The following is a 15,109-nucleotide window of genomic DNA, read 5'->3' as shown; positions in this document are numbered from 1 at the left end:
CACAAAGACAGGAATAAGAAATAGCATAGGAAAAACCTACTGATACTACACACTGCATAGAACAGACAAATTCTCCTTTTTAAAGCATAACTCATATAATTGGGTATCACTGGGTTTGTGTACTTTAGGGGTAGTTTTGTGTTATTCTCTTCTTTGCTTTTTAAAGGAAGATGAACGATAGTCTCACTTTGAATTTCAACTTGTGGATTCAAGGTGTGGAATTAACATGAATCTCCAGCATGCAATTATATTGTAACAAGTACTGCTTCCAATGTGGTTACAACTTAATAAAAATCTTCAAGACAGAAAAAGTAACCAGAATGTAAAATTTAGCAAATGTCACTTTTCATGTATCCAGAAAAAGTACAATTTGTTTCCTACCCCAAATGTTTTGATAATAAAATAAAAACAAAACTGTTTAAAAGGACTTCAGTTTCTGCTTTTTAAACCAGCACAGCTTTGGAGAGCTACCACTGGTGCAGCCATGCCCTTGTAGCAGATTTGTTTAAGCGTGACAGAAACAGGTCCTGAGGTAATTCAAGGCATTACAGGTCTTGGATTTTGTGCTTCCCATTTTTCAACAAAGAAAACAAGCCTAATCTAATTTGCTCCTGTGTGCCATTTAAAAATGCAACTAAACAGATCAGAGCTGAAGTAGATCAGATTAACTGCTAAAGAAAGGTTGTGTTGACAAACTGCAGAGAAGTTTACCAACACCTTTTGTGGATACAAAAGGAACAGCAAAAACATACAAACCTACTTGCCAGGAGGCTGTCTTGTGTTTAACTTGCCAAGTGAAGGCTGGCAGAAAAAGATGTCATTTTCATTTAACAAACAAAATTTTTATTGAACAAAGAGCTGTTCGGATGCTGTGACATCCGTAGCAAACCATTACAGGAAAGGGCTTTCACCACCCTTTTCATATCTTTTTAATACCTGGTTGAAGTTGCCATTTTAATTATTCCACTTCACTTGGTAGAATGCCTGTTAGCAACAATTACAGCAAAAGGAATTTCTGCTGGGCACTGATGTGCCATGAACAGCCTTGTCTCTGGACACACCTGTAAGCCTGTTACTTCCCTCCTATGAAATATTTTCAGTTAAAAAGGGTAAATGTAAACAGAAATATGTGATTCTCAGCTTGGTTGCTGATTTCCTAGAACAGGAAGCAGATCATACCATACAATTAAAATAAAATTCAAAATATTAGGGTCTTTGTCAGAGAAGGATTTAAGTTATCTATCTCCCATGAAACATGTATGCTAATGTCACATTTTGTAGAAGGCAGGGAACCTCTGGAAGTCTCAGGAAGAATTCTCATTTCTGTGGGGCTTCTATAATAAAATTAGATCAGAGTGCTCAAACTTCAAATTCTTTCACTGACAATTCATATAATGAGGGGGTTCTGCCTGATTTTATAACAAATAAAGATTTATGCATTCATAATGCCTATAATAATTTCTTCAGTTGATTAATTTCAACTAAAATTAAAGAGGGTTAATATTTCTAAATCCAACAGATTTCATAATGAAGATGGTGGCTGGACAGAGGCAAAGGATTAAGCAGTGTCTCTGTAAGAGGAAATTTTGGGGCTCAGCTCCTTGATATCACTAGAGCAATGAGAATCCACAGAGGGAACATTATGAAGGACACCTATAGGAATTCTGCTATCTAAAAGGCAAGGATCCTAGTTCCCATATGGATCCTAGGATCATTTACTTACAGATATATGCAGAAGATTTCTTCCAACATCAATGCATTGTGAAGAAAATTTACTGGGCTCATTTTTTTAATACATACTTCTCACTATCCCCCTTTGGATTTGGCAAAGAGCAATATAAGTGAAATAAAAAAAGACAATCTTATTTTGGGGAAAGAAGGGTGGAAGATAAAGCAAATATAACTCCATCCCCAATCTTGCTGCTGATTTTTCATTCTCAAAAAGCCACATTTGTGTATGTGCAGGGTCCTATCAGCAACACAGGGGTAACACATTTCTGTCTTTGCAACCTCTCCTGGAGTTGCACACCTAGCAGGGCACGAGGCAGTGAGACAAGCCTGGCAGCACAATGCCAAGGTGCATCCAGCACAGCCAGGGACCTGTCCCACTGAGCTCCTGAGCCACAGCCCCACTGTGAATCACCAGGAGCCAGCAAAGGAGACAACTGCAGGTGTAATCAGCGAGCACACGAACTCTCAGACAGAGGAAGCTCTGTCACACAAAGCTGGAGACCTCTTCTAACCACCTCAGATGTAATTAAACCACTTCAGGCACTGTGGGAAGCTATTTCCAAATGCATTTAAGTAAGGCAGAAAGAATGATTTTAGCTATTGGACCATTAAAAGGGAATGAAACTAAGATTCCCCTTTGGGTCTAATCAAGACTCATACACCAGCAGATGTTTTCTTCTCCTCTCTGATAAATACATATGACTGTGTATCTTCTGGTTTCTTTATGAAACACTAATTGCCCACTGCACAGAAGGCCTAATTGATGTAGCATGTGATCACTGTTATTTGCACATTTTTCATAGCTCTAATATTTCTGTGCACAACCCGTGAGTTTGTTTATTGCAGGATGCAAGGTGAGCCATTTCAGCCTGAAGGAGCAGCTACTGAAGATCACTCAGCTCCATTCTGTCAGTCCATTTTCTTGCTCACTCAGAACCTACCAAAACTAGAACAGGGTGAGGAGTGCAGCAGCATTATAGAAAGAAATCTGGCTGGCACAAGCAAGCTAGAAATTTATAAGACAGCAACAGCTTCCTGTGTGTGACCCTCCAAGTGTGTTTACCATAGTGGGATGGTGTTGCACACCACCAGTGCACATGCTCTTATCTTCACTAGTGCCAAACTGGGGAGTACACAGGGTGTCTGTCTGGGCAGCAGGGACCCCAGCAGTGACCAGAGCCTGCCCACCCACCCTCCTGAAGCTCTGTGTGCTGGCAAACCAGGCTGCTCTCCAGGGAACACAGCCCCCTGCTCCCACCTACTGACAGAAGGACTCTGCCTCAGCCTGGAATCTGCTTTAGGACAGCTGCTGACAGTTCTTGGATGGCAGCAGAGACTTGGAATCCTGCTCAAATATTTAGCTGCTTTATGATTATTAAAAGATTTAATTTAAGAAGAGCTGGAAGATTATAAGGAAATGCTGCCACTGACTGACAAATTTAGCACAAGCCACACTATGTCCAGGCACTCTCCCAGCAGCACATCTTCTGCTCTCCCAAAACCAACATCAGCGAGGTGCAGAGGATACACATAAAAAAGGGAAAGAACCACAGAAACAAGGAAAACAAGCTTCCTTAATTCTGAGTATCATTAGGAAACAGAGGCAGGCATTTAATGATGTAAAAAGAAAAATGCCTTCCCTTCCCAAAGTAAATAACTCAGGGAATTATTAATAATGACTCAATCACTGTTACTTATAGACCTATGCTAATGACACGAAAACAAAAAATAGAAATGGTATCATAGCCATGTCATGAAAAATCAGCAACAAGACAGATGTCATCAAGTGCAAAGTGAAAAGCAAAACCATACAGAACAACATCTTTCTGTTCACTCTTTATTGCAATATGCACTTGTGTTTGGCATTGTTAATCCAAGCCCACAGCAAATGCAATATTGCAGAGCTGGCTGTAAACTAAAACCCTTTGGGCTGAATTTTCACCCCAACACATAGAGACTTACTTTGAGGATGCTTCACAATGTCAAGTGGGTGTATTTACAGTCCATCACACAATGCAGCAAAAACCTCTCTGCCTCTAATGTATCTTACATTTTTCTTCAGAATAAGCTTTTGCAGAAGAAAATTAGTTGTTCCTGCCAAAGAAGGCATAAAAACTACACTGTGGTATATGCTGTTTGTCATTTTGACTAGGCAGCACAATAGCCCTTCTCATTCCACCACATTAACTATTTTCAACAGAATCTGAGCACCCCTGAAAACCCAGCCACAGATTCTCAGCATTTCATCCTTTGAAAGGCCTATATCAGCCTAAAGGTAAAATACAACTATTCTGCATGGTTTAAACCTTTCTATTTCAACAGAATACAAGTAATAAATGGGACAGTCATTCCCAGTGAGCTCCCAGTTGCCTTACTATCACCTTCAATCTTGGTTACAGCTTATATTTGATATCATCTCAATGAAGACAGCTTTAGGAAACTAAAGTTTATTGTAACTAAAATTAATTTCCTAAGCTCTAAAATATTCTCTTCCAAGTCTAGAGTTCACTGGATTCTTTTACCAGAAGTCTTTGTACGAGAATGCCAATTTATGAAATGCCAAGTTTATAAACTTAATGACCTCCACAGTTTCAGAACAAAATTTTGGGGAATAGGCCCAGCACATACCTGAAAATAACTGAAATAACCTGAAAATAAAAAAATAACAAATAACCTGAAAATCCACTCATCTGAGGTCCTGAAACACCTTACTAAACAATGAAACAAAGGGCACAGACTTGAACACCTGAACTTATCCCACTTTTATCTTATGCAAAGATACCTTAATCTTCACATTTTTTCCAACAGAACAATTTGACTCTGACTCAAGGTGCACAGGATAGGGGAACTTTTTTTCCTTCTAATACTACTCAGAACAACCCATACCTTGCAAATCCTAAGGCATATAGTATTAAATTAATAAAAAACAGAGGGTGCCAGGAACAATAACAGGAAGAAAAAGGGAGGAAAGGAAGGAAGGCAGTTAGGAAATATTTAAATTTCATTTAAATTTCCCCTGTGCTGGTTTTTCTTGATCTTCAAAATCTGAGAATGATATTCAAGCCCCAAGGAGTTAATTAAGAATTTTTCCAAGCTGCATCAATACTGCCAGGATATTTCAGTATATCATTATTTGAAATAGCCAACATTTAAAAGGCATCTTCCAGGATGCCTCAAACATCTAGCACTGTCATGATCTTTTTATTCTGTTATGATGGCCTACTTTCTCTGGTTATTAATCCAGTATTTCTTAATTAATATATCTGGCAGATCCAAGATATATTGGATATATGGTGATGTCACCATCCCTGGATGTATTTAAAAGCTGTGTAGATGTGGCACTTAGGGACATGAGTTAGTGGTGGACTTGGCAATGTGGGGTAAATGGTTGGACTTGATGATCTTGGAGATCTTTTCTGACCAAATGATTCTATGATTGCAGAGATGTAACAACACATGCAGAGGCACATGAGCTCTGCCTTAAGGACAGGCAATAAATAAAACAATGCTAATGTTATTCTAGGGCAAGCACAAAAAGTTTCTCCAAAACCTCACACTTCCCTTTGTAAATCTGCAGCAACAGGCAGTGGAGTGATTTAAGACTCAGTAACCTGGAAGAATCAATTATCAAGGTCTGACACAATGGTGTGTAGATACACCTTTAAGGTTATTTAACACTGCTCTACAGATGAAGTGTCCCAAAAGAGGCATTATTCACCTGAACAACTGAGCTAAAGTTTCAGCACAGAAGACTTCAAGCAATCCCTAGGTTTGCAAAACACTGTTTAATGGAAATTCACACTCCTGGCTTGAGTATTGGGATTTATATCTGCCAAAAATTGTGGGATGAATTCCAGGGTACAATATGTGTCTTAGTCTTTCCGTTTCCATTCAACCTGATCTGAGCAGTTAGTCTAAGTCATTGTCTGGACAAGTTATCTACTCTTTAATTTCCACAGTACATTCAATAATTTCCTCAAATTTTCAGATGTGAGAATTGCTACATGATGCAATGTAATTTGTTTTTGTTGCTGTTGCTGCAGCCAAGTGAAAATAGTGTAGTAACATGGGCTAGCAACAACCTGCTCTGGAAAAAAAAAAAAGAAAGCAGACCTGTTTTCCTTATGTTTCTTGCTGTGGCACAGGAATAACTAATGCAAATATCTAGCCTTTAACTTAATTCATTTTGCTTCAAACTGATACCAAATTTGAAAGACAGAACTGTTCAGATCCCTTCTAACTGTAGATCAAATACCAATGTACTTGTATTTCACTTGCAAATATAATTTCCAATTTAGTCATCATTTGAAGCTAATCAAGGAATTTCTTCATCTTGTAATATCTCATCTGCCAGTAGTTAGAACTGTGATTGGAATTAAAATTACCATTAAAAACTTCATGCTGTGGTTTCATTACCTGTGTCAAATGATCTACAATAATCATGAATTATGATATTCACAGGCTTATGTTAACATGCATCACAACAGGGATCACGAGGTTTCCACTGAAATTTGCAATTCAAGACTTAATTTTCATAAATATCTGAGAACTTCATGAAAGAACGACTGGGGCACTTGCATTGTCAGAGAGCAAGATAAGTGTGTCACTCACAAGCACATTGGCATATTCATGCATTATAGACCACTTGCCATTATCTGATCAGCTAAAACATGAGCTCAGAGAAGGAGATAGCACCAACCCAAATCCTTTTTAAGGCAGTAGAAAGGCTTTGGTGCCACCTTTTTGTGACAGCTCCCTGCCATCAGCCACACAACTGCTCGGATGGCAGAGGGCATCCTTAGCCTCTACAGCATCCCTGCTTTCAGGGGGAAGGATGCTGGGCTGAATGCTCAAAATCAGCACCCAAACCTGCAAAGTTCTTGTCCTGGCAGAAGGAGTTACTCTCTGCTCTGTAGGGCCTACTGCATTTCCCTGAAGGAAGAAGTGTTTTTAATTGGGTCATCATTTCTCTTCAAGGATAAAAAATAGATAAATATGTAATCCCTCAACTTATTAGCAATACAAGAGTGTGAAACCTGCTTCTGCTGTAATCACTGAAAGGGAAAGGAATGATATCTTTTAGTTTCTTATTAATGTAAAAGAACAGAATACAAAACCATCTAAAAAGTAATTTAATTATGGAGCAAACTAAGCTTTTAAAGTGTCACGAAGCTATGCAACGTAAAGTACATAAATTACACTGCCATCAAGTGTTAGATGAAACAACCTGGCATAAAATAACTATGTCAGGAAAAAAAGTTTCATCTTTTATGCCATGTACTCATCCAAAATACTTATTCCAGTCTTTCCACCTTCTCCCACTGTTACCTTTGTACTCTCTATAAACCTTTCCCTGAGAGCACATTTCCTTACCTAAGGCAATATCCCCTGACTTCCCATTTTCATAAGAACAGATAGTCCAAAGAAACTAATGATAATATGCCTGTAATAAAAATGAAAGGAAAAAAAAATAAAAATCCCATTCCAGCAATCACCCTGAGCTTTCCACTTGCATTTTGTGCCTCTCTCTTGTACTTGCCTTCTAAACTGAAAATTTTCCAGCCTGAAGACTTCCTTGCTGTATACCTGCATATTATTAGCATTATGTAAATGACAGCAGGGCCCAGAGGTGTGACATTCTCAGCTGAGAGTCCTCAGAACTTGCTGGTATCATCACTGCCTTGCCATTACATCAAGATAAAAGAGATTGCAAGACTGTGGAAAAACAGTTCCTCCATCCCTGCCACCCCCTGTGCATGACACAGACCTGTCAGCAAGAAGGGCATCTCATAGTCTCAGTTACTTCACATACTACAGGAACAAAATGTTCAGCAGTAAGTGAGATACAAAACAAACACCAATTTTAATATCCATGCTTAAGGCATTAATCTTTGAATACACAGCTGCAAATAGTGAAATGAATTCTCAATCTGCAAAATAAATAATTTCAGCTTTTAAAAATTGCAAATGTACTGACTACTTAAGTAACACGATGAGAAGTTGGGATGTATTTCTTTAAAAGCTATAAACAATAAAATACAAATTAAATAGCAAATGTTTACAGAGAAGGGTATCTTCTGCAGGCACCATACAGCTGGCATGACAGGATTCTATTTTCGTGAATAATCTTGAAGTAGGAAAGAGAACAGAAAAAGAGGCAAGAAGAGCAAGATGTAGGGGAAAATGGCAAAAAGAAATCTGTTCATCGGTTGAAAGAACAGAAAAGCATGAATTAGAAAATAAGTCATTAGTGTGAGAGGAAGAAAAATGAGGAGGAAGTGTGAAAAGAATCTAGCTTTCTGGAATGGCAATTTTTTAGTTACTAAATAAAAAGTACCACCTTCCAGAAAAACTGTTGCTTGTTTAAATGGATGCCACTCCAGGGAATGTCCAGAAACCCTCAGGCATAAGAATCAAAGCTGTCCGACTGGGGAAGTGCAAGAGGACAGACATCACATTTCACATCCTCTTCCCGGCCGTGATCCAAATCTGGCACAGATGGCTGGTAAATGATTGCCACTGCCAGGAAACCACAAATGATTGTTGCTACCAGAAACCCACTGGCCTGGGAAAAAAATCTAGTTCTGTGTCAACCTGGAGGGTGATACTGCAAAGGTGCTGGGGGTGGCCGTGCTCTGGGACAGCTGCTGCATCAGTTACTGTCATTAGGGGTGGCAAAGCCCCTTCAGCCCCTCACTTAAATCCACCTCTGGCACACTGCAAAGCACAAGACAACGAGGTTTCACGCCTGGCTCTGCAGCTCATCTCCCTTGAGCCTCGTCCCATTTCCATTTAAGCCAACATCCCACAACTTCCACGGCTCGGGATACTTATTTTTCTCACCTCTCTTTTCTGCGTGGTTGATTTAGACTACCAGCTTTGGGGTAAAAATTGCCTCTGACACCTCCCTCACACTGATGCTGGGCAAAGCACCTTTGATCTCTGCTGGAGTTGCTGTGCACCACAGCAGGAACACTCTATGCAAGAGCACAGAGTTCCATTAAGGGAGAGCTCTAACTTAAATGTTTTAAAAGCACACAACCCGCCTAATTTTATACATTGAATAGCCTGAGACAAGACAGCCTGTTTCTGAGAAGAGGACAGGCACAGTCTTTGAACTCTTTTCCTTAGAAAAAGCAGCTCTTGTAAATTATCCATGCCATTCCCCACGGCAGGAGGCAGGGAGTGAGCCTGCCTGCTTAGTGATGCTCTCGGTCACAAACTGCACCTTGCAGCAAGGTGAGCACTCCACCTGCACTGCTGCCTTCACAGTGCCAAAACTTAAGGATCTAGAACATCCCACCACCTCAACAACATGCACAAAAACAAGCGTGGGATACCCTTGGTCTTCAAGGCCATTCTTCTCCCAGGGCTTGTTTACACATCACACTTTCAGAAATCTTCTTATCTGCCCTAATTGTGATGATTCATGAATTTACAACCCAGACGTGCTCCACAATTTTCTTCCAACTGTAATCCTTCCCTTTGCAAGTAAATAACTTGTGACTGTTTATAGCTGCAATACCTAAGCACAGCCTTAAAACTTCAGAGCAAATTCATGAAAGCTACAAAAATTGAGCATAATAAAACCTGTCACAAACAAAAATAACGTGTATCATTACCACCATCATGTACATATCAAGAGACATTATGCCACTGCAACTGCAGGCTTTGTGATCTGCTCTCTTCAGTGCCAAGTGCCAGGCCCCCCCAGGGCACAGTTCATGGGGTGCCCTCTGGCCATGGCAGGTTTATCCACACAAACCAAGGCTCAGCAGCATCACACAGACACTTTACAAATAACTCTGGGGACCTATATTAAATTAATTCCTGTGTGGATTGGGCTTTTCAGCTGCTGGTGTTTAGATATTTCTCAGGGAACAGGTTAGCTGGTTGTATAAATGCTGCTTTTAAAGTTATAGGATCAAGATTTATTGTTAAAGAACCAGCTGAAAACACAAGAACAAATAATAATAATAGAGATTGGGGACTTACTGTAAGTGAGTTTGCTGATACTTTGATCTTACCTAGCAGCAGTTTTATTTGACTGTAGTTTCATAGTATGAGGAATGTCTTCACTTATTCAAGACACACCAGCATAAAATAAAAATGGGTATGCTATATTTAAGAAATGCTGTAAGTTAAATATGAGTTCAAGAAAAAGATATGAAACAAAAACATACTTTTGAATAAAAAACCTGAACTCCTGTGAATTTGTAACTATTCCCAGACACTACTGCATTGTATTTTCCACTGGAAACTGCTGAAGGATACCAAAGGAAAACACTACTGTGCTTGAGTATATAATTCTTCAAGAAACTAAATCTTAGTCTTAACCTGCATTGCAAACCAATTTTGGGGCTGGGGGCAGCTACATAGACTGCAATTGATTTTTTTTAAATTTTTTATTGCATCTAAACTATGTTGAATGTTTATAATAATGAGCAAAGACATTGTTAAAAATGGGTACAATTTAAAGAATTCCTAGCTCATTGTACTTCATGTGCAGCTTCATGTAAGTGCTTAATCATTTGCCTAAATTTCTATTTATGAAACGTGTTTCATGAAAATCAATGCAATATATTTACTGTTAAAAAACAGCTTCCTAACAATTTTTCATACCATTAGAGAACTGAATTCTCATCCTATGACTTAGTGTTTCAAAAGCAGAATACTTAAGAGAGGATCAAAAGAGATAAGAGCAAAACACTGAAATCACAAACTCACAAATTTGAATCCTTTATTGACCTCAGCACAAACTACCACTGACACAAAAATTTGCCCACTATTTTTTTTTAACTCACTCAAAACGTTCTCAGCATCTTAAAAGGGGAAGTATAAGTTTGTGAGTTGTGGACACTCACAAAGCAGGTGGGTTGCTTAATGAATTACACACAACACACATAGAAATGACTCCCTCTGGCTCATTTCACCTGAAAGGAAAAATATGACATTTTACTAGCAGAAATACAATCCTTCTCTGCTATTATATTCAGGTGTATACCTGCACATATGTTCCACTGCTAGAAGGATACACACTGTGCTGTCCCCCACACCAGCAGCAGTGACACTCTTGGCTGTCACATGTCACCCAGACCATAAAGAAGGTGGTGAACCTTCCTCTGAGCCCAGAGAGTCAGCACAAACAAGAATGTGAAGCAAGAGGGCAGATAAGCACGGGGCATTTTGCTCTCAGAGAGAAGATGAGCTGTTCCAAGGGGTGCACATCAGGTCTCTCCTCCTCCTTGTGTATTTCACTCCCTTGAAATGGGAGTGAACCTAACTTACTCATACAGTGCTCTCATGTGTAAACTATGCATTCACACACCACTGCTTCCTGGGCAAGTATGTTTAGGGGACCCAGGAAGATGCTTTACACACACAGGTCCAGCAAGATTATCAATGATATATCTCTAACTCAAGAATTACCTCTGAGGATTGAAAAATAAGTCAGCTTCACTGTCAGAAATCTAAATAAAGGCACTTCAGAGCAGAACTGTGGTTTGGTTGCCTTTTCGTTTCAGGCAGCCCTCAGCAATTTCTGACCATAAACACATAATTAACATTCAAGAATATCATTGCATTAGAAAAGATATGAGTATTATCAAATCTGTGTTTCACTGAAGATCTGCTGCTTTGCCTCCCTTTCTTTCTCTGCACTGCGCTGAGCAGAAGTGGAGATGTTTTTTTATTTCCTTCTTCAAGGCCACTGCTATAAAACCCTTGAGCAAAGTTTTGGCATTGGCCTCTGCAGAGCCTTGTGTACAGTGAGAGAACGGAGAAACTGTTCCACTGCTGCTGGGATGAGCCATGAACAGCTGTTCCTCTGGTATTTCTGTCCTCATTACAAGGCTTCAAATTGCATCAGAATGCATCCACTAGTCATTTTTAAAGCCTTATTGCCAATTCCTTATATCTTTTCAAAATGCATGGGCTGGAAATGCTATTGCTGAGAGAGTGGCAATATTCTCAGATTCACTGTAATCATGTTGCTTTCTTTAAAATTCTTCTACTGATTTGAACTATGATGTGCACATTGCAAAATAGCACATTTCCAGTTATGCAGTTATCCTGGGTTATTTCTTTTTTTTGTATTGAGGAGTGATGTATTTGTGTTCATGTTGCATTCCTTGTGGCACACGTCTGCTACAAACACTGTCATTGAGAATGTGGCAAACTACAACTGACCTGCTCAAGCAGCTGTCTTTGTTTGAAAATGCACTCTGTACATATTTTTAATTCCATTATTCTCTATTGACAACAAAACTAACAGGTTTATCACAGAATCAACTAGGCTGGAAAAGATCTTTGAAATCATCGAGTCCAACCTGTGACTGAATATCACCTTGTCAACCAGACCATGGCTCTGAGTGCCACATTCACTCATTTCCCGAACACTTCGAGGGATGGTGAGTTCACCACCCACCCGGGCAGCTCATTTCAATACACAAGCATCCTTTCTGTAAAGAACTTTTTCCTAATGTCCAACCTAAACCTTCCGTGGAGCGCCTAAGACTGTCCTCTTGTCTTATGTTACCTTATCAACCTTGTTCCACTGACTACCAAACAAATGAAACAAAAGCGGCTTCTGTCATTTTCAGAGCACCTTGTTGAACCCTTCGTGATTTCCTTCTGCAGAAATTCAGCTTGAAAAAGACAAGCTTCTCGTATTTTAACGAAAACGAAAAATAAAAGGCAAAACAAAACAAACTCATAATGTTAATGTACTCTGAACAGCAGATTCATTAAAGGGTCTATGACTAGAACAGCCCATCCCGCCCGGAGCGAAATATTTGGCTCGGTTTCCCCTCGGTCCGGCAGGTCTGACACGAACTATTCCCTCGTTCCATCCGCAGATGCTCCCGCTGCTCCACACCCGGGCACCCGGGGTAGGGCAGGAGGCTCGGCGCACAGGGGGGGAGTCGGAGCACCGGGGGGGAGTCGGCGCCCCGGGGGCTCGGCGCACAGGGGGCTTTGAGCGCCGGGGCTCGGCGCACCGGGCCGGCTCCGCTGACGCACGGGGCTCCCGGGCCGCCGCCGCGCCGCGGCTCCCGTAGCTTATGGCAACGGCGGAGCCAATGGCAGCCGCGGGCCGGGCGCTGCCATGGCGATCCCGCTCCCCGCCATGGCGGCCCCGCGCATCGCCCGCCCCGGCCCCGCTCCCGGAGCCGCCGCCGGCGGGGCCAGCGCGGGCCCGGCGCCCGAGCCCGAGCCCGAGCCGCGGCAGCCGCCGCCGACGGCGCAGCGCTCCGCCCGCCGGGGCGGCGGGGCAGGACAGCTCCGCGCTCTGCCCGCTCCCCGCGGGGCTGACAGCTCGCCCGAGAGCAGACCCCGAACTTCGCGGAGCGCCGCCGGCCCCGAGTTGGGAGGCGGGACCGGGCGCCCCTCCGGGGAGCGCCCGCACGGGCCGGCCCGCCACCCGCTGCCCCCGGCGGGACCCGCCGCGCCCCGGGGAGGGTCCGGCCGCCCCGGCCCCGCGACCGAGCGCGGGCTGCGGCGGGGACCCCCCGAGCGGCAGCGGCTCCTGCCCAGGGGCAGCCCCGGTGCCTCCGCCCCGCTCGCCGCCTCCCGCGGGCTCTCCCCGTACCTGTAAGGGATCCAGTCCGCCTGGTGCCGCGAACTCATCTCTCCCCGGCGACGCTGCCCGGAGCCGAGGAGGCGGACGCGGCCGCTGCTGCCCGAGTCGGAGCCCGCCACGGCGCGGGCAGCATCCTCCGTCCGGGGCGGGGGCGGGCGGCGCGCCGGTTATCCCGGCAGCGGCCGCAGAAACATCCCCCCGGGGAGGGCTCCCAGCGGCGGGCCGGGCTGCATGGGGAGGGGGCGGCCGGGGGCAGCGGGAGGCGGCTCCCAGCCCTTCCTCCCTGCCCGGAGCGGCGGCTGAGTCGCGCACCGGAGCGGGGAGGGGCGGGGGAAGGGCCAGCGGCGGGCAGGGAAAGGCAGGGCAGCAGCGCCGCGTCCCCGCCGCCGCTACCCGCCCGCCCCCCCGCTGCCGCCGCCGCGCTCAGGCATCGCCCGGGTGAGGCGGGTCCCGCCGCCCCGAGCCGAGCCGAGCCGAGCCGGGCCGGGCCGGGCCGGGCCAGACCGAGCCGCCCTCCGCGCCGGGCCCGCCCCTGCCCCGTCAGCCGCGCCGCCGCTGGGCATATGCAGGGAGCGGGCACGGCTGCGCTCAGCACGGCACGGCTCAGCTTGGCTCGGCTCGGCACAGCCCGCCCTGGCATCGGCAGAGCCCGAGTCGTGAGCCGGGCGCTGCCCGGGCAGCTCTCGGCTGACCGGGGCGTGGAGAGGTGCGAGGAGAGCGCAGCCTGCACGCCAAGCCCACCGCCAAAATGCATGAATTGCAGCAACTCTACCCAAAATGGTCGAGGAACCACGGCCTGGGGGATGTTAGTAAGAGCTTACCGCGGCCCTTAAGGGAGAAGCCGTGGTTTCGTTTTGCCAACAGCGGATTGATGCCCTGCCGTGATGCAGGAGATATTTGGGGTCTGGTGGTCGCAGCCACCTCTGCTGGCTCTGGCAGCTCCCCTGGGAAAGCCATGGTGGAAAGCTGAGGCTGGCTGGGAGCAGAGCACAGTCACAGTGACCTTAGGAACCCACCTTTTGCTACACGGGTATAATACAGGCTACCATCCTTTCAGCACAACAAGACCAGCTCTGCTCTACAGCCACAGCAGAAGTAAAGCCCTTTTAAACCATCTAAATCCCGTGTCAGATTATAAGCTTATAGAAACAGTTGCTGACTTCATGGAAGAAACATGACCTGAGCAAAAAAATTAGTGAAAGATAAGGATTAATGAAAAATACTATCTGCATTTGCTTTGAATAATGCCAGGCTGGCTCCTAGTATCTCACAAGCTTTGTTGTAGGTAACCTGTGTACTGTAAATGGGGCAGATATTTAAAGAAAACTTACGAGTTAACTGAAGTCATCTTTTCTTCCAAAACAGGTCCTGAAAATTAAACAACCAATTAATTAAATGTGGCACTCACTGTACCTTGGAAGGACTTTAGATAGTAGGGGTGGCACCTCAGTGACAAAGATGTGAAGCTCTGACCTGCTAATTCATACCCAAATTGCAGCACTGGTGTTCTGCCTGATGTGTGAACTCATCTGGAAGAAGGTTATGGTACAGGTTATCCCATCACAAGGACTGCAGAATTAAAAGGAAAGATGAATGGCTCTGGAAAGGCACACGTCTGAGCAGAGAGTAAAAAAAAAAAAAAAAAAATTAATACCTTCACCTAAGAAAGTAGAGATGGGAAGTTTAGAGATACATGCCTAGAAATGGTAGAGTAGAACAGAAAAAGAGCTCTCATTTTGGGTTTATAGCACAGAAAGCAAGGAGGCTATTTTAACTTAGCAAATTAGAAACAGATTGGAG

The 15,109-nt window shown here is 43.9% G+C and overlaps 1 protein-coding gene across 4 annotated transcripts in view; it reads right to left on the bottom strand.

Annotated features, from left to right (window-relative positions):
- Positions 1 to 13,692, bottom strand: part of TUB (TUB bipartite transcription factor) — a 67,242-nt gene extending 53,550 nt beyond the window's left edge. For 2 of the 4 annotated variants that reach the window (XM_079308071.1, XM_079308072.1), the window contains exon 1: positions 13,319 to 13,684. In XM_079308071.1, the coding sequence (XP_079164197.1) occupies positions 13,319 to 13,356 (38 nt within the window). In that variant the 5' untranslated portion in view covers positions 13,357 to 13,684. Of the gene's footprint in view, positions 1 to 13,318 lie in introns of all 4 variants that reach the window. The other 2 variants (XM_079308070.1, XM_079308069.1) reach the window with 2 other exon arrangements.
- Positions 13,693 to 15,109: the final 1,417 nt, after the last annotated feature.

This window comes from Erithacus rubecula (assembly GCF_903797595.1).
Source record: "Erithacus rubecula genome assembly, chromosome: 6".
In the NCBI taxonomy this organism is placed as follows: domain Eukaryota; kingdom Metazoa; phylum Chordata; class Aves; order Passeriformes; family Muscicapidae; genus Erithacus; species Erithacus rubecula.
Note: the sequence above shows the minus strand (reverse complement) of the source record. Positions and strands in the feature narration are given on the sequence as shown.